This window comes from Sphaeramia orbicularis, chromosome 16 (assembly GCF_902148855.1).
Source record: "Sphaeramia orbicularis chromosome 16, fSphaOr1.1, whole genome shotgun sequence".
NCBI classification, from domain to species: domain Eukaryota; kingdom Metazoa; phylum Chordata; class Actinopteri; order Kurtiformes; family Apogonidae; genus Sphaeramia; species Sphaeramia orbicularis.
In genome coordinates, this window is record NC_043972.1 from 7,687,708 (window position 1) to 7,713,581 (window position 25,874).

At 38.1% G+C, this 25,874-nt stretch overlaps 1 protein-coding gene across 1 annotated transcript in view; it reads right to left on the reverse strand.

The window, feature by feature from the left end:
- Positions 1–25,874, reverse strand: part of oxr1a (oxidation resistance 1a) — a 330,273-nt gene that overhangs the window by 34,571 nt on the left and 269,828 nt on the right. The window contains 2 exon segments of the mRNA XM_030157978.1: positions 17,888–18,001; positions 23,129–23,236. Of these exon segments, the coding sequence (XP_030013838.1) occupies positions 17,888–18,001; positions 23,129–23,236 (222 nt within the window).

Below are 25,874 nucleotides of genomic sequence, written 5' to 3' on the forward strand. Positions count from 1 at the left end.
TATGTGCAAATGTCATGACATAACAAGTTATAAAACATAACAAATTAAGAAGGAATTAAAACAGGTTGTAGAAATCCACTCTATTTTTGCCAAAAATCAATATAAAGATAGCTTTGCAGCGCTTGGAGGGTTCAAATTCAAACTGTATGAACTATTAGAGTCCAAATACACAAATAAATGAACCAAAGACTAAAAAAAGTGGGTTTAGATAAATATGACCCCTTTAAAAGCATCTCAAATGCAAATGTTTGTGCATATTTGACATTAAAGAGTTAATTCAAACAAAGCCATCTGTACTACAGTGTATTCCCGAATGCAGTGTTTGACTGATGAAGACAGAAGTAGGTGTGAAGGTGGGGATGAGGAAGTCAAAAAGTGTTGGACACAGGCTAAAGGGGAAGAGAGTGTTAAGGAGAGAAAGAGCTGAAGGCAATAAAAGAGGGAGATCAGAGCGAGGACGAAAGGGAAAAAGAGGACAGGGATGAGAGCGTGGGCGTTATCATCAAGTGGTGGTGGTGGTGGTGGGGGCAGCGGAGAAGCGAAGAGCCATGAAGAGCTACAGTCGCGGTGAAGAGCTGGAGCCCATAACAACTGTCTGCTGTCCTTCTGACACCCGCCCCCTCGCCTCCCCGCCGCCCCCTCGCCGTCTCCCAGCACAGTCGACAAACAGCCTGCAGCTACTGACCCACACCGACACCAGCACCCAGACACTGGCAGCCGGGGAGGATGAGGGGGGCGGCCAATCTGTTACAGCCAAAACAAGCCTCTCTGACAACAAGAGCAGAAACAGACCTAAAAATGTACAACTGGAGATGAGGAGGAGCTGGAGAGCTGAAAATAAAAGTTTCTAGAGCATCCTTTCAACAAAAAAACAAAAAAAAACCCCACAAGTGATTTACAGTTGCCGTTTTGGGATCTGAAGCCCAGCTGTTGAAGAAGAGGACACTGTGTGGGAATTAGTTTGCTTTTAAGTGGTTTGTCATCCACTTCACTGAACACCTCACCTACACAACCACACTTAAAACGCCAGTCACTTCCCGGTGACTCATTGGAGCCGGCCTTCCAGCACCGAGGTTAAACATGACAAGCGGAGACGCCAATATTCGACCAAAAAAACGAAAGATTCAGCAGAACACACACCTGCCAACGGAGAAACCACACTCCTCGCATATGTGTAACTCACACCTGGGATGAACTGAGCAGCTACAGGTGTCAAAACATGTCCTCCCTCGAAGAAATGCAAACAAACACTGCCTCGCATTCCCCGTCATTTAAGATGGCACATGTAAGGAAGGGGTGTTATGTGTTGGTAACGAAATAACAGGCATCACACGTCCCACACGGTGCACATGAGAAAGGATGGAGAAGCTGTCCGTCAGAGGAGAACGGGCGCTTATTAGGCAAGTCAAGAAGATAGACGATCATTTCTGCTGGTAGTTTGTACCACGGAGCTGTCGCTGATGAGCAAAGACACCGAACAGAGATGGTGACATTAACCCGTTCACTCATGAATGATTAAAAAAAACAAAGACAATTGCACACGTCCACATGGATTCAGGTCTTATTTTGACTGACATACACAAATGCAAATCAATGGTGTTATAACCCTGGGTCATAATTTGTCTATTTATGTTTATATTTTGTGTTATAGTGTGTGCTGTGTTGTCTCCAGACCTGTAGGGGTGCTGTGTTGTCTTTTGTCATTTTGTTTCCCTTGCAGGAGGAAGTGGATTGGTGGAACCAGATAGATCACCATATTTAAATGGCCTTAAAGTTCCCTCCTTGCTCGCTGCCAACTCCCAACTGTGATTCCTGTGTGTGTTGATCATCAGTCGTCGTGTGTCTGTGTTAGTTTGTTAAATTGTAAATAGTTGTAAATAGTGCCTTTGTTTCGAACAATCCTAATTTTCTGGTAGGGGGTGTGGCTCTTTTGTTTTCACGTTTTCTCCTGTTTTTCGTTTAGGGAGTTTAGGTTAGCTTCATGTAATTTATTTCTTGCATTTATTTTTTGATCAGGGAATTTAGTTTGAACTTTGAAGAAGACTTTTTGTTTGTTGTTTTGGCTGAGCCCTCCCCTAACCCTCCTTTAGTTATTTAATAATCAATATTTGAACTTTAGTTCAAATATTGGACTGGCGTTTGTGCTTGGGAGTTAGGAGGGGACAAAGAGAGTGCATTATGTACGTCTCGGTAAACCCCTAGGCCGGGATGCAACAGTGGTTAGAATGTAGTTTAACCCAAAAAGACCCAAACAGCCACTGACAACCAAAACCATCTACTGATCTAAACTGTTTAATATGTGTCGATCCACTAATCCTATCAGTACATATAAATAATTGCTGTAAAATACACGTTGTCATCTTTACACGGTCATCAGATAAGACCCATTTGGACGTTCAGAGGCTCCGTAGTGAACGTGTAAACACTGTCATCTTCTGGAACATTGATTCACTGGTAAAACCCATGGAGTTTGACAAATGACAGTGGATGGACACATTTTTGTAACATTCAGTTATTGCTGATATCTTTGCTGAAACGGGCACTTTTTCTTCCGTTTTTTTCTGTTTTGATATTGAGTTTTCATGAAAATCTACATGATTAGAGAATAAAATATTGGAAAATACATGATATACACTGAAAAACTGCAAAACACAAAGGATAATATTATAATAAATGGTGATAAATCACTTAATATTGGGAACTGCCACAAATTAGCACTGGGTCTTAATGGGTTTAATGACCTGATAGTGTATGAATATAACAGGAGCAGTAACTACCAGGTAATCCATGTGGTAATTAAGGTACTCTAGGGCTATACACTACTATTAATACTATAAGTTTAGGTAAGTTATTGCAAATATTGTGATTTTAATTACACTAGTATAACTGTGCAACATGCAAGAAAGGGTTAAAAGTTGACTGGCATTTAGTTTCACAAAGCAGACGTATCTTATTTCGTTTTAATGTTGGAGAAACATGACTAAAAACTGTCACTTAAATATATGTCTTTAAAAAACATCAATTAAAAACTCTTCTTTGGTGGTGCTTAAGATAAAATAAGCTTAAGATAATTGGATCCATCTACTCTTTTGTCCTATTGGTCGGTCATATCGCCTCCTGATTGACCGTCACTGATTTGCTTCAAATTTTCAGTAAATATGATACGGTCCTTGTAAACACCATAGAAAACCCTTTGGATTCCATTCTCATATTTGTGCATATATTAGTGCTCTGTTAATGCTCTTTTCATGACGTAATTGTTTTTGCGGTTGAGCTTCTCATAGAAGAGGTATATGCATTTAAAATAGAGGTGTGGAATATCTCAATTATAAATAATAAAATTTCATTATTTATTTATTCACCACAAGAATTCTACAACATGCAGTAAATGAATGTTGAAATCTGATGTGCTTCAATGTCAAAACTGCACTGATGTACTAACATAAGATTTATTTATTTATTTGTTTTTTACAATTTTCAGTAAGATATGATCTGGTAAACATACAACTGTAGATCCTCTTTTTACAGAAATTAAAAACAACTTGTACCTTAGAGCAACAACAACTAAAAAATTTAATGCATTGATCATAAATACTTCAAAAGCAGGGAGTTACTGAACTTAGCCTCTTTTTTCGGACTTGTTTTTACAGTTAAATCAGCTTCCGTCTCATGAAGATATGAGGCTGAAATGTTATATGGCCTTTATGTGGACTAATAATACTATTTTCTGACCGTAAGAAGCTAACTGGAGACAATCAGTATGGAATTTAGGTGGATTTACTGCGTTAACATCAAGCAAGACTAAGAAAATAAACCTGGATTTGCTGCCTCCGTTTCTTTTCCACTTCACTACTACATATTATTTACCCTGGACCTGCACAGTCATGCTGAATAATCACCTGATCCGAACATCCAATCACGTTCCACACACCTGACCGAGCTGCCAGCTCCTCTGTGACTAATGTACCTGTGTTGTACACAGCTTCCTGCTACATGCTGCTATTGGCAACCAGTGCACCTCCAACCTGCCCCAGTTCTTACAACATAAGTCGGTAAAGTTACACGTTAACCTAAATCGTATGTACAAATAATGAGACTATTGTCAGGATCCAGGTTGAGTTTGTGGAAATGCTGCAAAAATGATGATGCATGCTTAAATGTGTGCAATTACAACAATAATCCCTCAGAGATGTTGCATATTAATCCTAAAATCGGGTTAAAATCTTTTAAATCCTGTCTACTGTGCACTCTGCTTCAGCCCTTTTAACCCTCGAAGACCCAAACAGCTACTGGCAACCAAAATCATCTACTGATCTAAAATGTTTAATAACTTACGAACCACTAAACCTATCAATACATGGAAATAAATGGTGTAAAATGCAGTTTGTCATCTTTTCATGGTCATCAGATATGACTCATTTGGACATGGAAACATCATCATCTTCTTCAATACGGATTCACCAGTAAAACCTACTGAGTTGGATCAGTGACAGTGGATGGAGACAATTGTTTTAACATTCAGTCAATGATATCTTTGCTGAAAAAAGTCACATCTTCTTCAGTTTTCTCTGTTTCTGAAACATCTCTCAACTTGAAACTGAGCTTTAATGAACATCTACATGATCAGTAAATTAAATACTTGATTTTCACACACACAAAAAAAAACTCAAAATACAGAAGGTATTATTATAATAAATGGTGAAAAATGTGAGATGCTGGTGCAAAATGGACAATCTATCCTTAATATGTATAGCAATTTTGTGTAGAAATTTAGGGTAGGTTGAAAGACGGGGTACGGGGGTGGGAGATTATAAATTAAACTTCACCCCGCTCCTTTTCGAATGTTGGACTTTCTTTTATGTAATCCTTTTGTTGTTTGGTTTTAATGCAAATTTGAAATGAACAAACTAGAAAAGCAGTTGGAGCGCGCAGACCTCCACTAAGGCAGATCAGTGTCATTCCCCCCCGATCACCACCAAAATTTAATAATTTGTTCCTTGTGCCAGTATCAACATTTCCTGAAAATTTCGTCAAAATCCGTCCATAACTTTTTGAGTTATCTTGCTAACAGACAAACAAACAAACCCCAATGAAAACATAACCTCCTTGGCGGAAGTAATAAACAAACAATACTAAATGGTGATAAATCACTTAAGAAAGATTAAATAGAGAAAAAAATAATTTGGAAACTAACACAAAAATAGCACTGGGTCTTTATGGGTTAAACTATCCTTTCCTCGGTCAACGCTAAAACCCATTTTGCTTTTATTACTGCAATTTTTCTGCCCATTTACCCTTTTAATGCATGAGAACAATTTCCGCTTCTTCTTCCCAGTGTGTCATTCTGAATAACAGTTTGTGCTGAATGCTTAACTAAACTACACTCTCTCCCTCCTCGTCTCATTTCTTAACCGGCTTAATGGAAAAGTAAAGTTTCACCAGCTGTAACTGTCTTAGCATCATAATAGAAGTGAAATATTGGAATAAGAAAGTCTGTCCAAAGCTGTAGAGATAAATAAAAAGTAACCAGCTTCATAAAATCTGATTTATATTAGTGTTGTTGAGACAATTTGCCTGTTGTCAGTACCGAGGCATACATGCCGTTAACGAATCAATACACTTTTAGGCTGTGGATGATGGGACGGCATCACTCTGCCAAAGCTGCTTCACATAATTCTGAGGGAATATTGCTTTTCTGAGCTTCTGCTTTCTTTGCACTACTAAATCCTTTAATATATGACCAGCATTTGCCCTGCACATTCCTCCAGGGCAGCCAATATTTTTGCAGGTGGAGCTGAAGTGAACTGCTATAAGGGATGATTCTAAACTCACCTGTCTACTTATTAAACGATGAACTGAACTTCTGCTTTTTCCCAGGCTCGGTGCAGCTGTCAGTCCATGTAAGTAAAGAATAATAAGTGATGGTGGCACTTCAGTTCATTCACTAAACACTAGAATAGACATTCAACGATATAGGATCTAAAGGAAATACGTGACATGTGAGGACCTCATTAGTTTGACAATAGTGGATGCTGAGAGTATCGTGACACCCAGAAACCGGAGGAGACACAACAATCACAGCGACGCCCTGAAAGAGACCTTTGAATGAGCTCATGTTATTTAATCTAGCTTTTTGTTGCATCCGTTACATAAGAAGACGCCCCATGCAGTCGAAATGCAGATCAAGGATGGTTGTAAACATTTATTGACAGCAACTACAAACAGAAAAATACAGATTTCAACGCAGATAAACTAAGAAATTCAGCCAAGGGAAAGAAAAAAAAAAAAAAAAAGACTCATCCACCAACACAAAACAGCCCTGGCACTAAATGAACAGCATGAAAATATATAAACATAATTACAACTTAATTATAAGCGGAATGATAATCGATCATGAAAACATTATACAACGACAGTAACAGTGAAAACAAACATGACCCTGAACTCTTTTAAACTGACCTAGATCTGTTAGTTATCCTGAAAGTATCTGTATTACAACCCAGTGAAAACCATCCAATCACAGCTCAGATTGGCTACAGGGCAACAGAGGTAAGTCGTAAATCATCCAATGAGAACACAGCCTCAAGTCACCTGATCAGTAACAGTTTTCAGAGACACACACACACACACACACACACACCTGTTCAGCATGAACATAGTCACAAAAAATACAGTTAAACCGACTTCAATAAACTGACAGGTAGGGATGGGGATCGAGAACCGGTTCTTTTTGAGAACCGGATCCCAGTAGCTCAATTCCTTGGAATCGTTTGCCTACCTCCTCAACGATTCTGCTTATCGATTTCACCTTTGTTGCACATGCACAATGACGTCAGGCGTATGCTGCATTGTTTTGGTCAGAACGTAACCAACATGGTGTTGAGGCAGACACGGTCCAAAAAGACGACACCAGGTCCAAAAAGACGACACCAGGTCCACTTGTAACCCTTGCAAAGCTTCCATGTTTTCAAAAGGGTGGAATCCCTCTAGTATGCTCAAACATTTGTCCACAGCATGCGATTCATTTACAGGAATGTCACGTATTTGATACATTACTTAGCTACACTTGTGAATGTGGCGGCAGAGTGAACGCCGGGCCCAGTTCCGGTCCTGGTGCGACAACAAATGTTGTACCCCCTCAAATACAAGTTTCCAAAGGTAGGGGAAAGGAAATGAGGTGCACAACGACGGGAGACGGGCCGAGCCGAGTCGAACCGGATCCACGTAGTGGACATGCGGGAATAGAGGAATTAATAGAGCGCCTTAAGTTTCACTTTCACTGCACACACCCCCCCCCCCCCCCCCGGGGGATGTATATGGTATATTTTCTGTGCAGGGATGCAAATATAAAAGACAGTTAATGCAAACACACCCATTTGTACTCTTTTATTCCCTCACCCAATGAGAATCAATAAGAAAATGGATAAGGAATTGGATCGATAACCAAAATTGATAATGGAATCAGAATCGTTAAATTCTTATCGATTCCCATCCCTACTGACAGGAACTATGGGTAGAGTAAACTTTTTTTCCCCCTTCCTTAGGTCATTTTATTTGGGGTGGTGCCCTCTATGGACTGACGACAATGATAATGAAACACATGAAACTGTAATGGGCTCTCTGCACAGCCACACTACTTCCTGAACTTCAGGTGGCTCCTTTATTTCCTGCCTTTTATTATTGGATACACTGATTAATTCAGGTGTGCCAGACCACAGTAGTCACAACAAGTAGTAGCAGACACACCTGGATTAATCAGTGTGTCCAATAATGACAGACAGGAAATAAAGGAGCACCTGAAGTTCAGGAAGTAGTGAAGCTGTGCATAAAGTTCATTACCCCGCCCCTAAAAGCGGAGGCAAGGGGTATTGTTTTTGGTTCGGTTTGTTTCTTTGTTTGTTTGTTAACACTAGCAGCAAAACTATTGGTTGAATTCATACCAAACTGGGTTTGGAATTGCCAGTGACCCAGAATAGATATCATTACATTTTGGGAAAAGTAGGTGAAAGTTCAAATATTTTATGAATTTTTAAAATCTTTTTTCTCCCATTTACTTATGATGGGCGAAATTTCAAATGTCTATAAAAATATCAATTTTGTTTCAATTTACTTCAAGCTTGGCACATATATAGAGGCAATTGATATGTTGACATCAGCAAATGCATAGACATGATGATATCAGCTGGACTGATGCCAAAATAAGATACAATATATGCGAGGGCTGGGGTTTGTTGTGCCTGGCACCATTTGTTTTTGTTTTTGTTTGCCTGTTTGTTAACACTTTAGCAGCGAAACTATTGGTTGAATTCATACCAAACTGAGTTTATAGGTTACAAATGACTCTGCCATTACTGATGCCATTACATTTTGGGAAACATAGGTCAAAGTTCAAATTTTTTATGGTTTTAAAAAATCTTCTTATTTAGTTATAACTGGTGACATACATATGAGGGGCAGGGTTTGTCATGCCTGGCACCACTTATTTAATTTGCTTTTGTTTGTGTCTGTCTGATGCAGCCACACCTTTTGAAAGACAAAAAAGACTTTTCTGCAAAGGTTTCATGATAATATTTGAGACTGTGTAACATTTTAAGGATGCCAGACAACTTTTTCCCACTGTCTGCAGCGTATTTAAAGTCACTCCAGGTGAGTTACACGTCGTCCCTGTCCTGAAATGACCACATTCCTCAGAGTTGGAAACCGGATTTCTTTTCCCATCAAAGTGGAAACAGAGCTGAGTGGACAGGCTGAAACCCAGAGATGAAAGAGCTGCCTCCGACCGTCAGCGACTGTCGTGAGGAGGAAACGAGGAGAGCGACATGGAGGAGGGAGGAGGCGAAGGAGGGAGGGGGGATTGAAATGGATGTACAGGAAGAAAAGAGCTGAGGTGAGAAAATGAGACGAGGCAAAACATGGCTGTTGTGTCAGTCTGTACGGGGCGTGAGAATAGAGCCACATCGTAACAATCTGCTGTGGTAAAAGCAGCGAGGGAGGGGGGATAGAGGGGGGATAGAGGTGGGGGGGGGTGCTGATGCTGGGGACAGGAGATGAGTGGAACAGTGTTAGATGACAGCTGTGGTAGGGCTACAGAAATCAATATCCTTTTAGCTTCCAACCAATATTTCTCTCTTCACCCACATTTCAGAGCAGAAGAGTGGAACAATCCAGAAAGATGCTGCAGCTCCAGTGACACATGACTTCAACCAGACTGATAAAATGTTAATAAAATATGTTCTGGAAAGATACAACTGACATTTATTTCACAAACCAGATAAAATGCATATCAAGTGTGAAATGCATCAATTCCTTTTTTGCATTTAACAGATTCGATCATAAAGATTATCAAAAGAAGACAGACGCAGTTTTGACATTTCTTTCACAAATCAGATACTATTTCCTTTAAACGGCATATATCAACAGTCCAATCTGCCTTCATGTACTAATAAAGACTTCAGAGGAGAAGCCTGCAGGTGCCACCAGGCTTTGACCTTGACAGTGACACATGGTGCAATCAAAAATCAATCCACAGCTCCACCTTGTGGGCACGGCGCTGTTCTGCAAGAGGGAGCACACGACGATCAGGATTCATCAAACGTCTGAGGTGAGAGCTGCTGAAGTACAGCGTCACTTCAGGAAATATATCAGAAAAATAATGAACTGACTGTGGAGAGGAGAGCAACTGAATCTGTCATGTTTAATCACACGGAGATGCTTTCATTCTGGATAGAACTTTACTAAATTCAGCTAAGATACATACACTTTACTGTTTTCTTTTGGAGTTTTAGAATTCTTCTCTACATCTCTCCACTAGTCTGACAGCTTTAGTAAGTTTTCACAATGCAGTTTTACTTCCCATTCTGGTCTAGCGAGGGTGGCCAATCTCTGAATCTACTGATTTTCGATAAACTAAAGAACACTGTGTTATTACAAGGGCTGAGGAAACCTTTTAAACCCACAGAAACTGTTTTAAAACCATGGATTAGCTGATAAATGTATTATCACAACTGTGAACATACGGCTGTTTTGAGCTCAGGAAAAGCTTCTTTTTTTTAATTTACAGGACACTGCTGTAGATTAGAGTAAAGTAACTCGAATAATCTTATCCTTGAACATCTAGAGTAGCTATATACATATAAATGCAACAGAATTATCAAATCAAGGGTGTCAAACATACGGCCCGTGGGCCAAAACCGGCCGACAAAGCTTCCAATGTGGGTCACAGGATGAATTTGTGAAGTTACGCTGAAGATATTAACACTCAAGGGTGTCAAAATCATTTTAGTTCCAAATTCCAAAATTTTAACAGTATTATTCTTGTTATTAAATGCTTTGTGATTTTGTAGATCAACTGTAATTTGTAAGTTGGAATGCAACATGTGTAAATGATAAGAAAATAATGTTAAACTGCACTTATTTTTCTTAAAGGGGTCATACTTTGTTTTTTTTAAAAATGGAATTATGCATTTTAAAACATGTCCCGTGGTCTACATAAACTGTAAATGCTCTGCTTGGGTCTGAATTCTTCATTAATTCAACTCCACAGGTCCATCTTCAACCCTATTTCTGAGTATTGACACCAGAAAGGTGGTTTTGAGCGCTGGCCCTTTAAATGCACATGAGCCATTTCAGGCCCCGCCCCCTCCAGGTTGTTGACCATGCTGCTCTGTCCTGTTTCTCGTTACTCTGAGAAATGCTCATCGGAAGTCTTGACCTTATGTGTGCAAATGTTGTGGCGTAACTAGTTATAAAACGTAACAAATTAAGCAGGAATTAAAACAGGTTGTAGAAATCCACTCGATTTCTGCCAGAAATGAATATAAAGATAACTCTGCAGCACCTGGAGGGTTCAAATTTAAACTGTTTCAACTATTAGGGTCTAATAAAGGATACACAAATAAAAGTACCAAAGACTTTTAAAAGTGGGTTTAGCAAAATATGACCCTTTTAAGATATGTCAGGTTGTTCAGGTTATTCACATTTTTTTTTAGTAAAGGATAATTTGTAAATGCAAACATTTTCATAATTTTATTTAACTTTTTTGTACCTAAACAGAGAAGTAAATTTTGAGTTGTCATTATTTATAAGTTATATTATTATTTTACTGGTCCAGCCCACTTGAGTTTGAATTGGTCTGAATGTGGCCCCTGAACTAAAATGAGTTTCACATCCTTGTATTAAATAAAAACATCACACTCCAGGCTTTCTGCAGGTATCAACAAATCTAATTTAATGCATTTAAATGCCCTTTTTAATGCCACTTTATTGTTTATTTTGCATTTAATTGTTTTTATTGATTTAAATTTTCAGTTTGCAAGAATAAACAAACAAATTCAACATTACACAACAAGAAATGTACACTACACCTACATTACACACAGAACACCCCCCCCACACACACACACACACCCCCCACACACACACACACACACTCTTATTCCCCTCCTTGTGGGACAAACAATCTGGTATTGAACATCTCACAAATAAAGCAAAAATCTAACTGAATGAACAGAGTATTAATCAGGATTACAAACAGGACATATAGAGTTACCGTAGATGAAAATCTCAAGTCATGACAACAGTTTCTTAACATCCTCTGCAGCTTTTTTCCACATCTCCAATGTTCTAAGCTTAGCATTATTAATATGGGCTGATGACCACTAGATCACCTCGAAAAGGGCTTGTAGCCAATGTTTCATTGATGACTGGTGGGTTGAGAGCCACGTCAAAACTAGAATTTTTTCTGCTGCCTTTTTAATGCCACTTCAAACACATTTAATGCCCATGTCCAACTGCAGATACAGTTTTATATATAGTTTTATGTCGGTTTACCATCGACAGGCTTTAACCAGGTTCTGAATAGTTCCTCCTCCAATCACTTCTACTGAAACTTGCATTTCCCCATTTTTCTGACATTTGCTAATATTTCCTCCACTCTTTCGCTACGGCATGAGCACGCTCACAGCACGTTGCATTCCAAGCAACTGGTGTTGTGACTTCATGTATCGCCATAAACAAATGACAATTAAAGGCTTCCACTTGTCAATCATCACACTATACTTCCGATCAAAATTATCAAATGTTTGTATAATCAAAATAAATTGTGAATAACAATGCTTTTTTCCCATCAAGTATATTTCATTTTTGAATGCCTCTGGACATCAAATTTAATGCTTTTTAATGCCATTTAAGGCTTTAATTTTCACAAAATCTATTTAATGACTTTCAAAGATTTTTAATGACCCTGTATTTGGTGAAACAGACCATTTTATTGCACAGCGACAACTTTCACATCTAATACTGAAGGTATATTTTGCTGATAATATGTACTTTTACTGTACTAAGGGTATATTTACTTGCAGCAGAGTGCTTTAGTGCGTGCTTTGGTGCTTTTCCTTCCAGGACTAAATATAAGGCAGATGAAGCATCTTCACCTGCGTGGCACCAGACATGTACCGCTGCTAGTCTGAAACAGCGTTACTTCCTCTCATGCTAATTTTAGTTTCCGCCCCAGCGAAAGAGAGGAAGGAAGGAAGGAGGGAGGCCAACGAGGTGCCAACAGAGGAAGAAACGGGAAGGTCACTGGTGAGTCGGCCTGTGTGAGTGTGTGCGTAACGTAAGCGAGTGTGTACGAGTCCGAGCGAGGGGTCTTTATAGGACAAAGAGGACGCGGCTGCTTGCACAGATGACCAGAGAGAGAGGACGCCAGCAAGCCGGCGGCTGCCAAATAATCCAACGACAGCACGGCCGACAGCCAGAAAGTCAGCCTGCTACCCATGCATGAACACACACACAAAAACACACACACACACTCAGCCGGCCAGACAGCCAGCCAACGATCCATGCCTGCAAGATGTGTTACTTTTTGCTGCCAATACCAGCAGGTTGGCAGGCAGGCCAAGAGCATGAAGACACTTCAGAGCTGCCTTATCTGGCCTTTAGCCCCATCACTGACACTACTTTACCTGCCTCACACACAATATACAGACACTATACATCAGGGGTGTCAAACATACAGCCTGCGGACCAAAAGCGGCCCGCCAAAGGGTCCAATCAGGCCCATGACATGAATCTGTGAAATGGAAAAATTACATTGAAGATATTAACAATCAAGGAGTTCAGAAGGCCCATACAGACCAGTATGAGACCAGTAAAACACTAATAATAATAATGGATTAGATTTATATAGTGCTTTTCTATGAACGCATACTCGAAGCGCACACATTATTCATTCGCTCTCACATCCTCCGTCTGGTGGTGGTAAACTACATCTGTATCCACAGCTGCCCTGGGGCAGACTGACGGAAGCGTGGCTGACAATTTGCACCTACGGCCCCTCCGACCACCACCAAACATTCATACACCAGTGTGCAGCGCTGGGGGCCAGGAGGGTGAAGTGTCTTGCCCAAGGACACAACAGCACATGACTGGGACAGAGCGGGCTTCAAACTGCCAACCCTTCGGTTATTGGACGACCCCCTCTACCATCTGAGCCATGGCCGCCCACTATCATAATAACCTATAAATAATGACAACTCCAATTTTTTTGTCTTTGTTTTAGTGTAAAAAAGTAAAATCGTATGAAAACATTTACATTTACAAACTATACTTTTTAAAAAAAGTGAATAATCTGAAATATCTTAAGAGAAGTAAGTGCAATTTTAACAATATTCACTGCAAACAAAGTGAACAAAGTAAAATTACATAATGAAAATGTTTACATCTACAAACTATAGTTAAAAAATGCACATAACATGAGCAACTATGAACAACTTTAAAATTCTTTCAAAAAATAACTGCAATTTTTAACAATATTATGCCTCAGCCTATCATTTACAGCTTACAGATCACAGTGGATCTGAATAAACACAAAACATTTAGTAACAGGCAGAACACTGGAAAAAATGAAAATCTTACCAAGTGTATTTTTCTCATTTCTAGTCAAAAATATCTCATCACACTTAAAATAAGACATAATCACCTAAAGAGTAACTTTTTAGTGAGATATAAGAACTGATTTTTAGACAATAGATCTTGAAAATCTTATTTCAAGAAATCTTACCCAGATAATTTTCACTTATTCCCCTAGCAGATTTCTTTTTTTGCTTAATTCAAGATTTTGTTTTACTTAATTCAAGCAAAAAAAAAAAAAAAAATCTGCCAATGGAACAAGTGCAAATTATCTTGGTAAGATTTCTTGAAATAAGATTTTCAAGATCTATTGTCTAAAAATCAGTTCTTATATCTCACTGAAAAGTTACTCTTTAGGTGATTATGTCTTATTCTAAGTGTGATGAGATATTTTGACTAGAAATGAGAAAAATATACTTGGTAAGATTTGGATTTTTTCCAGTGTTCTGCCTCTTACTAAATGTTTTGCGCATTTGTCGATCCACTGTGATCTGTAAATTGTAAATTATAGGCTGAGGCATAAAATTGTTAAATTTGCATTTATTTTGTCTTAAGAAATTTCTAGTTGTTCATAGTTGCTCATGTTATTTGCATTTTTTAAAGGATAGTTTGTAGATTTAAACATTTTCATTACATAATTTTACTTTGTTCACTCTAAAACAGTGAGAAAAGTTTGGAGTTGACATTTTTTTCAGGTTTTTATGTTCAAATGTTACTAATCCGGCCCACTTAACTGTACGTGGCCCCCGAATTAAAATAAATGTGATACCCCTGGCTCCTATAAACCCTCTATTTCTAATGTACTGTATAATAACCTAACAGACACAGGATATATGCAGCAGCTACTGAATTTACCTACGGCGTCTAAACATCTGCTGCTACATCCCAACCTTTTCTTAATCCAAACTCTTCTTCATAGCTATTTTCTGCTTGCGTTGCTATTACTGCACCTCCCAGAGCCATTTATTTGGATAATATCCTTGTTGAGACGTGCCGAAAGAGGCCTGTAATTAAAAGATGTCGGGGATTCTGGAGGAAAAAAACTAAAAGAAGCAGAGTAACTTATTAAGGTCCTTCCTGTGGCGTAAAACTCAAAGGGCACCTCGATGCGATTCGACATGGGCAAATAACACACACACACACAGACAGACACACACACACACACACACACACACACACACACACACACACACAGGAAGAAGGAGATAGCAGGAACACACAAACATAGAGTTGACAGATACAGACCCAGTAACAGACACACACACAAAACGCCTCCACAAACACATACAGAGTTGACACATCGGGTGAGGTAATGCTCCCTCTCTTGTGCCTTCCAAGCACACTTCCTCTGCCTGGAATAATTGCTGCCTGGCTACTTGTCTGGGAGAACAGGCTGCTCCGTTCATTAGTTGCTCTAAATATCAGACACGGCATCACTTTTAAGGGCTTAATTTCTCGGCAGTCACAGCCCTTCTCTCTGATCCTCCCCCCGTCGAGAGCCGCCCAATATGCTCCCGTTCTCACAGGCATGACCTAAATAGATAAGTAGTAAATGAACAGGGGCCTTTCTTTAGGCGACCGTGGAGAAATTAACGTCCAGAGATGGGAGCACCTGCGGTGGGAGGGCGTCTAAACTTGGCGGTGACAGTGACGGCGACGGAGACAGCAGTATCCATTTTCTTACAAAAGTGTGCAAAACAAGACCGGGTGTTTCCATGGAGACCAGCAAACAGTCATATTTCTTAAGGGAACGCCGGGCTTCCTGCGGTGCTTAATGATTGGCTCATTCAGATGCTGCAGACGCAGTACCGCAGGGAGATGGCTCATACTGCCGGCCTTAAAGCGCAGGGATGTGTACGGCTGACTGGACCAAACCTGAAGTCACTTTAACAACAAACAATGAGCCTCAAAGCTGCTGATTTGTTCCTCGTGCAACAATAGTGAAGCTGTACGAGCCAAGGGAAGCATAAAGCTCCAAACAACATGAAGCCATGTCACATAAATATGAGTATTTATAAGTGCAGGAATGAACTGCACCACAAACAGTACTGCGATGCTGATATAAAAGCTGTAATACATAACACTCCCGCATTAACGTGTCCATTAAGATGCCAAGGCTAATTATTTTCTTGACTTGTGTACTTAATAATAATAATAATAATACATCACACTAATATTGTGCTTTTTTGGACACTTAAAGATGCTTAACTTAAATTAAACCACCTGTTTCCAACAATGATATAATTCAGAGAAAATCATACTTTAATTCGCTGTAACTGTCTTCATAATGCATTAATGTAACTTCCTGTTTTTAATTAGAATGAAATGACATAATATGATGAATATACATCACCTCTGGTTATGTGAATAAGTCCTATATAAACTAAACCACCTCTAAGTATGATTTCTGCCTATGTCTCAACATTTACATCAGGTTTATGGTAAAAAAAACATGACAATTCCCATGATCCCTCACTACATCAAACTACAATACATCTTTTGTTTTTGTTTTGATTGAAAGAGCCCTAGTGGCAGGAAGCAGGTAATGTGCTTTCCAAAAGGCTTTGCAAAAATTCTATATGAGCTAAAATGAGCATTAAATTCATGTTTACATTGAACAAAAAACACAAGATGGTCACATTAATAATATGGGGCATATTTACATCTCTACACATTGTAATACTGTAATACAATAAAAGGTATAATTTCAGTAATGGGTCAAATTCATGAGGCTTTCAAGTAACCACATTTATGGATACAGTCTAACATAGAAATGTATAAATATATGGAAACATGGGACGTCTGCATCAGGTCTTCTTATGTAGATTATTTATTATTGTCTAATTAACTATTGTGTTTCAATCTGTTTGATTATAAATAATAAACTGTTCTTAATATCTCAAAAGAAGGTTAAAACGAAGGTATAAACAAGTATTTACATGAAAATGTAGGCAATGCTGCAGGCGTTTTTTAGGAAAACTATATACAACGATTTACTACACAATCAGGTGTCACAATGTGATGGACAAACATGTTCAATGAACCATTTTTCCAACTCAGAAAACTATTTATAACAACAGTCGGGTGTCACAAGATGCAACACATATGATTGGTTGATGGAGTGCACTTTTCCACCAAATACAGTGTCATGTTTTTTTTCATTAAAGTTAGTAGCTAGTTTTTACTGTCTCTTCCTGCACCAAACATGGTGACAATATTGCCAAAAATTATGTTTTTATTGTGCATCATAAGTCTGGTTTTACTTGTCCTTTCAACACAATTAACTTCACAGTTTTACTTCGACATCTGCACTTTCACATGAGCTGAAACAGAGACTCAGCGCGGCTCCGTCTGCTGCTACGTCATTTTAAATCGATTATGTTATTTTGGCCCGATGGTGCGTTCAAGGACTCCAAAAGGTTAATGTCTGGGTGAATAGTGTCTTAATAAATAACTATAAAACTAAATAACTATGTATGAGCAGTGTGAAAAAAACTGTTCAAAGCTTCAGTGGCTGCATGTTTTGTTTCAAGATGAAGCTGATAAACCTCATAAAGACATGATCTCAGAGCATCGATGACAAAATGACAGAACGTCTTTGACCAAAGGCAACTTGTACGTCCTTGTTCTCGACTATAAACTGTGCGACTGAGAACAAACACATCACTTCTCGTCCTGTCCTTGGTAAAAACCAGGCAGGTTTTACAGTCCGACCTACACGTGGAGATTATTGTCTGTTCTGTCCTCTATGCTGTGACACGTCACTCTGGATGGTCATGTGACATATGCGGCGTTTCTGTGATTGTATGTGTTGGTGTTGTTAGTTCATTGTGCGTCTGCATCTGGGTTGACAAGGTATAATTACATGTTCACACGCCAGCATGTCTGAAATGGCTCCCATGAGGAAGCAAACACACAATAAACTGATCTACGGTGGATGCAAAACATGAAGTGGCGCCGCAGCGCGTGGTCAACGTACCGTCACCTTCTCTAAATCTGCTTCCGAGGAGGTGGGAGACAGAGGGCTGATGGGACTGAGGGAGGGGGAGCTTCCGACGCTGGAGACGTACTCAGGATCAGGAACGTAAAGAACCTGCAAACACAATCCACGTCTGTATTTACACAGGCAGCGGCTTTGTGCAAACACACATCCATGACCGGAGACAGAGATAAAGACACATCCCGGTCACACACTCACACACTCAACCATTCATCCACCTGTTTGACAAAGCAAATAACACAAAAGCAGGTCGGCCGTCTCATGCTGTTGGTGAGGATGAGCAAAGAAAGATTATGTCAGAATTAGCAGAGATGGGAATGAGATTAAAATATTCATCTGTGCATTGATTTGTGCCTCTGCGGGTTATTTATACACTATATGGACAAAAGTATTGGGACACATTGAATTCAGGTGTTTCTTTTCTAACAGGGGTGCTATATCACTGGGTGCTATAAAGATGTACAAGTATGTGGTAAGTGTGTGTAAATGTATATATAGGTGTGTATGTGTGTGTGTATATATGTGGGTGTATATGTGTGTATAGATCTGTGTATGAATATGTATTTACATATATGTGTTATTGTATTATGTGTTTATGTAAATCATATTATATTTGTTCATAATAATATAAAGCCAGAAACCTAATTATTTACTAGTAAGTCTCAGTCATATTATGGCATAGTGTGTAGATATGATTAGACGAGGAAGGTTATTATTGTTATTAATTATATAAGGAGAAGGGGTGGGAGTTTATAAGTTGTACTTCTTCTCCTTTTCGAATATGTATTATATGTCTTATGTTTAAGTGTTTTGTTTATTTATTTTCTTCTGTTTGACATTCATGTTCGAAATAAATACATCAATCAATCAATCAATCAGGGGTCTGAGACAAAAAACAGAAATGACTAATGTCAGAATATAGTTTTATATTGGGATAAATATCATTGCATCAGATAGTTTGGTTTAAATTGTTATCTTTGCTTCCAAAATGCAACAGAGATGGTTTTGACTTAATTTCTCTCAACATTGATTTTAATTTAATTTTTTTAATCCATGACTATGATTTTAAATGTTCTACCTTTAAATTTCTAAAATATTTTTTGTGCTCTGACTGTAAAAAATAATTTTCTACCACAACTAACCATCTACTTTCTTCACATCTCACTTAAGAAGAAAAATCTCCCATTAACCCTTTATTGGGCAAGTGATTATTTTTGGTAATTTCCTCAAACATTAAAAATGGGGCCAATCCCATGCCTCAGTGAGGTCCAGAAGCATGGTTTTTTTTTTTCTTTTTTTTTTTTCTAAATAACATTATGCAGTGATTCAAAGAGATTTTATAGAGATTTTGAACCTGTAAATAGTGAATATTAGTGATTTTTGTTAGTTTATGACCTAACAACAGTTGTTTTATTGCATGTGTTTACTTTTTAGCAAGTGCTGCTCAGATGTTTCAAGGCAAGAGGAGGTAGATGATGATGTCCAACAACACAGTAAGGTTGAAATTTTGAATTTCAGAGTATTTCAATGAGTGTCCTATAAAGGGTTAAACTTTAAAGAAATACTAACGTTTATAAACTATATGGACAAAAATATTGGGACACATCGTGGCTACAGCTGTAAGGTGTTCGGTTCATGCTGATTTGCGATATAAACATATATAAAATTTAAGGAATTATTGATGTTTATATCTCAAATTAGCATGAGCAGGACATTTTACAAGCTGTAGCCACGATGTGTAGCAATATTTTTTGTCCATATAGTTTATAAACATCAATATTTCTTTAAAGTTAAATGGAGATTTTTTTCTTCCTAAGTGAGATGTGAAGAAAGTAGTAGTTGTGGTAGTAAATTATTATTATTTACAGTCAGACCACAAAAAATATGCGCTAATACCAATGTAATGTAATGATATTTATCCCAAAATAAAACTATATTCTGACATTTGTCATTATTGTTTTGTATCCTAGTCCCATGTTAGTAAAGAAACACCTGAATACATGTACTTTTGTCCACATAAGTGATTCCAAATTACTCCTGGTTTGTAAAATGGTATTTTAAATGCAAATGTCTAAAAAAAACTCATTTCCACGGGTGTACTAATCATAATTTGGTCGTTGGCTTTTTGTACCCGCTCTTTAAACACTGGATTTAATAAGTCTGGAGTGAGTCACACACAAACCATGTGACATGTCTCTAATGTAAAGGCTACTATTGGATCCATACCATGTCTCTAATCCCCGGCCAGATATTAACCTTTCCAAATTCTAAATTAAAAATTAACAGCAGGGATCCTGTACGGGGCTGATATAAGGCTACAATGGCATGGCTGATCTGCAGGGACATATATAATAGCCTTAATTAGACCTGCGCCATAGCTACTGTATATTGAAGCAAAAAATAGGTCAGCGGCATTAAAGCTGATGAATGTGGCCAGAGCTGCAACTAACAAATCTTTTCATCATTAAACAACCTAGTTAGGATAATGCATCAATTCAGGCACAGTTTTAAACGTTAAAAAAATAAAACTAAGTGCTTGCGCTATGGATTTAACCGTAGCGGTGGAGAGATGATAGTTGGGTAAGTGCTCTCCACACCCTTCTGTTTGGAAGCAGCTCAAGTCAGCATTGTTTCTGCCGAGAGACGGAGAAAAGGAATGCCAGCAGGATTGGCAAATACGGCTCATCTCCATTAAACTGGATTTCAATTTGATGCCAAGAAATACAGAGACAAAATAACATTTGGGATTTTTTGTCACCTTCCCCTGTTGGGAAAAAAACAACGGAAACAAAGCAAATCTGAGTCGCTGCTAAAAAAAAAAAAGGAAAGGATGAGCATAAAAGCCGGGGAGGTTGGCGTGGTGTTCAGCGGGATAAAGATGGATAGTTAGAGTCGTCTTGTCGGAACTAAAGCGTCTTCTGGACAGTTTTATTACTATACCGTTTTAGGAACAAAGTAGGCCTTTTGCAACATGTTGCATCCTAATGGCACGGTAATTAGCAGGCAATTAACTGGGGGAACAGATAGTGTGGATGTGATGAGTGACTCAGGAAGGAACACATGCATTCATCCTCATATTTTGGAAACCGTTCATGAGATTAAACCAAATGTGCAGATGCAAGATGAATTAAAAAGCTACATCAGGGGAGCCAAACATGCAGCCCGTGGGCCAAAAACAGCCCGCCAAAGGGTTCAATCTGTACAACAATTACACTGAAGACATTAACAATCAAACTCATATTAGTTCAAGTGCCACATGAAAACCAAGTGGGCCAGACCAGTAAAATAATAGCATATAATAAGAGAAAAAGTAAAATTGCATGAACGTGTTTATGTTTACAAACTAACCTGAACATATATTAACAACCTGAAATTTCTTAAGCAAGTAAGTACATTTTTTTATACAGCACTTTTCACTGACAGGGAGTCACAAAGTGCTTTACAGTGCAGGACAGTTAAAATACAGTTTAAAATACAATTAAAATACAGTTAAAATACAGTCATAACGGAATAAATACATTAAGTGCAATTGAATTGTAGCAGCCCTGAGTTAGTTTTTTTTTTACGAAAAATAAGATCAATTTTAACAATATTCTGCCTTTTACTAAATGTTTTATGCCTTTATAGATCCACTGTGATCTACGAGCTGTGATCCACATGTGAAAATGATAAATTGAAGTATAACATTGTTAAAAATAAGGATACTCACACTTTTTGTGAAAGGATAGTTTATAAATATTAACATTTTCATAATGTCATTTTACTTTATTACATTAAAACACAGAAAAAAATTGGAGTTGTCATTATTTATTTTCGCACTATTCTGTCTGTTACTAAATGTTTTATGCCTTTGTACAGTCGCAGAAAAAAGTATTAGACCACCCTTGTTTTCTTCTATTTCTTGTTCATTTTAATGCCTGGTACAACTAAAGGTACATTTGTTTGGACAAATATAGTGAAAACAACAAAAATAGCTCATAGTAGTTGAATTTCAGAGCTGATGTCTATCCATTTAACATGTTTTCTTGATAATAACCAAAATCACTTGAGTTCTCAAATCAATATCTATGGCATTGTACTGATAAAAACAGTGCTTTTATTCAGTCCATGTTTTCTTTTCTGTCTGTTTTTGTCACATGATACACACAGGAGTTAGTACTAGATTACAGAACCATTGTTTTTGATGACTTTTGATGGTCTGATAACACTGGTCAACAACAAATTTATTGTTTAAGTTTTTTGAGCTGATTTAGGATAATTTTGGTGTGCTGAATCCAAAAATCACATTAATTTTGCTCAATCAGGTCAACTTTCTGAACTATGCTACATATTGGCTTTTTAACATTTTTGCTTACATTTATGGGCATTTTCACATCATATGATACAAAATTCTTTCATATTTCTTGCAATAAACGAGTTCTGAAGATTTTACTTTTGCCAATTTATGATTAATGTGTTTTTTAATATTACAGGTGAATGAAATGGCTTCGACTACTGTAGAAGATCTTGCAAAAATAAGCCTGACGTATTCTGCTACATCTGCGGTGAATACACCATTGTACCTAACAGGAATCAAGTCACAAGTTTCATAAAGTGTGCTTACCAATCTTATTTTGGTATTAAACTTGGTGACCAAGATAAAGTTTGGGCGCAGATTGTGAGAAGATCAAATTTTTCAAAATCAAATTAGCAAAAAAAAACTGACCCGATTGAGAAAAACAGATGTCATTTTTGGATTTAGCGGTGCAAAATGGTCCTAATTCAGTTGAAAAAACCTAGACAACTTGCAAAAAACATTTTTTTGTAACCCAGTGTAATTTTTTCCGCAACTGTATATCATTATAACTGCAATCTGTCAGTTGCAAATAGTAAGCTGAGGCATAATATTGTTAAAAGTGCACTTATTTGTCTTAAGAAATTTCAGGTTGTTTATGTTATTCACATTTTTTAAAGGAGTTTGTACACTTTTATTACATATCACTCTAAAACATAGAAAAAAGTTTAAAGTTGACATTAATTATAGGTTATTATGTTATTAATTTACTGGTCTGACCCACTTGAGATCAAATTGGGCTGAATGTGACCCCTGAAGTGTAATAAATTTGACACCCCTGAGCTACATGATGGAGCGGTTAGTCTGGGTTGTGTGTGTGTGTGTGTGTGGTACAGCTGTGATGGCATGATGCAGGTGAATATGAGGGCGTGCACGGCGGGTCACACCTGTCCAGGCACCACCGCCCTGGAGAAAAGCTTGTTCAGCTGAACCAGCTCGTTGGGTGTGGTGTCAAACTTGAGCGCAATGCTGTTCAACGTGTCCCGCGATTCCACCTGGACGACAAAACGAGAGAGAAAAAACAACAAAAAAATCACACTCCTGCTTCTGTTCAGGGCGCCCCCTCAAAGCTGCACAGGGAAAACTAGAAGATGTGACACAGATGATCAGAGACAGAGCTGTACAATCCTCATTTTAAGACTCTAATATGAGCATTTTTTTTTTTTTTTTTTGCATGTTAAGATTTTGGGATGCTATGAAAATTAGACTTGTCAGCTGCTAACCAGGAATAGATTCCCATGGGATGGAACACTGCTGGAAAAAATAAGAAGTGACGTGGATATCAGTGGAAGTTGCGTGTTATCTTGCAAAGCATTCATGTAGTAACATCTACCTTTATTCATCTTTAGGTAAAGAAATAATGTTTGATACATATAAAGTATACACCTTCACCTAACACAGTTATTAACATTTTTATTATAGGCCTATTTGTAATATTTAGTCTACAAAACATAAAATTATGAAATTGAGATCCCAATAGCTTGCTTCTCTCAAAAACATAATGATACAAATGGAGTGGCTTTAAAAGAGTCGTCCAAAACCAAACATATTTAGTCCATTTAGAAAAAAACCCACAACATCCTACAATTCCCATAATGCAACATAATGCAAATGAAGCTTCCCTCCTTTATATTTTAAGTTCAGAGAGGACACCATACACAGATAGAACTGAATAAATTTGGACTCGATACAGTTCACAGCTGGAGTTTTCACCCCTAGACCACCACCAAACCCCGGGAAGCCTTTTTTCAATAGACCCCCACCTGCCTGGTAAACATAACTCCACTGTATCTAAAGCTAAAAGGCTTCAACAGCTTCAACCTCTGAGCTGAAAAGAATCTGATGACATCTAGTTATTTAGACAGAAGGCACTTCCAGTTTACAGAAGACATCACACCAAGACTGAATCTGAACTCCACAAGTACACAGTCCTCAGTTAGGGGTCCATCTTTATCCATTTCCTATTTTGACTGGTTTTAGTAGAATGACTTTTTATTTATTTACTGTCCAATTTAATAGTCCTCAGTGAAGTTTGCATATACTGGCACCAGCTTTTAATAATACATTGGACAGTTTATAACCCAGTTTTTGTAGTTTCATCATCTCCTTAGTTGTTTTCTTTACTTGATGCAGGTCTTGACATGGTTGTTTCAGAATGAGAAGCTCCTCACTGAATCAGTTAGAGGGTTAAAGAACTGAAACATTAATCACTGCAGTAATAATATAATTTTTTTAATATAATAAATAATTTATATTGTATTTTTTAATTCTTTTTTTTGTGTATTGTTCATTTCGGGGGAGGTATTCATATAAGCCTTTTTTTTTTTTTTGGCTTCTAACTTCTCCTGCACAATTTTGTTACTTGTTTGAATGTTGTTTTTTTTCCATTGCTGTTTTTATCATGTGTAAATAAATAAATAAAAAATTATCCAATGGAAGGATCTGGACTACAGTGAAGAAAAAACTTTTTAGCCACTCTATGCATTTGTGACCTATTGCATTAAGAAGTCATTGAAGGATTGTTCCATACTCCAAGCAAAGCATTTACAGTTTATGTAGACCACAGGGAAATGTTTGAAAATGCATAATTCCATTTAAAAAAAGCAAAATTTCTGCTTTAATTAACAAAGTGCATCCAGTTTTTATTAATATTCAACCCTCTTAGATCTGAACCAAACTCTGAACTTAAAGAATCTCTTTAATTTTCATCAGCAGAGTACATTACGTTGCATGAATTTCCGAAACTAGATGAGTTGTTTCTTTATCTGGATAAAGGCAGTGGTACTGAATGGCAGTAACCCTCCAGACAAGCAGAAGACGTAACGCTGGATGCAGGCTGCTGCTGCTGAGGCTCCACCCTGTGCTCAGCTGCTGCACCCTGCAGTGTGACACAGGTGCATTTGCTTGTCTCCACCAGTTAAGATCCATACAACAGAGATGTGCTCCACGTGTCTGAACTAGTTAAGCGTCTAACATGCCCAGTGGGAGTTTCTACCTCCCAAATAAGGATGACAAGCATGTCAGAAAGAGCCTGCATGTGTGAGAAATTAGATATAAGTAAAAAAAAAAACAAAAAAAAAAAACCTCACGGGATAAATCCTCCAAGAAGCAGACATGGAGGACTGACTCTGAGCTGTGTTTAATTAGTACAGGATAATGACACTGTGTGTTTAGTGCAGCAGTCATGGGACATGCTCCCTGCTGCTTGGCATGTATGTGTGCATTTGTGCAAAAAAAAAAAAAAAAAAAAACCCTAAAAACAAAAAACAAAAAACAGAGGAACGACAGCTTCTCCAAACTCTTGACGTGACAGATTGTTTCCAGGAGGATGTTCGTGCATGAGCAGACACTGAGCCGAGTCACAGACAGGTAGTTGAGTAAGAGGAACCCAGACAGACATTAGGAACATTAGGAACACAGAGCAGAACATTGTGTGTGAGGCACGAACACATGACAAGACCAGGATCAGGTCTGGAACTGCTGACGACGAGACGCCTAACGCATGCATGAGCGCTGAGGGGAAGGAGCAGCAAAGACTGAAACACTGGAGCTGTTAGCAACCGGTGTAGGTTTTATCAATAAGCACCACAAACATTTAGCCTTAAGGTGATCACTGAAACAACTTATCTTCAA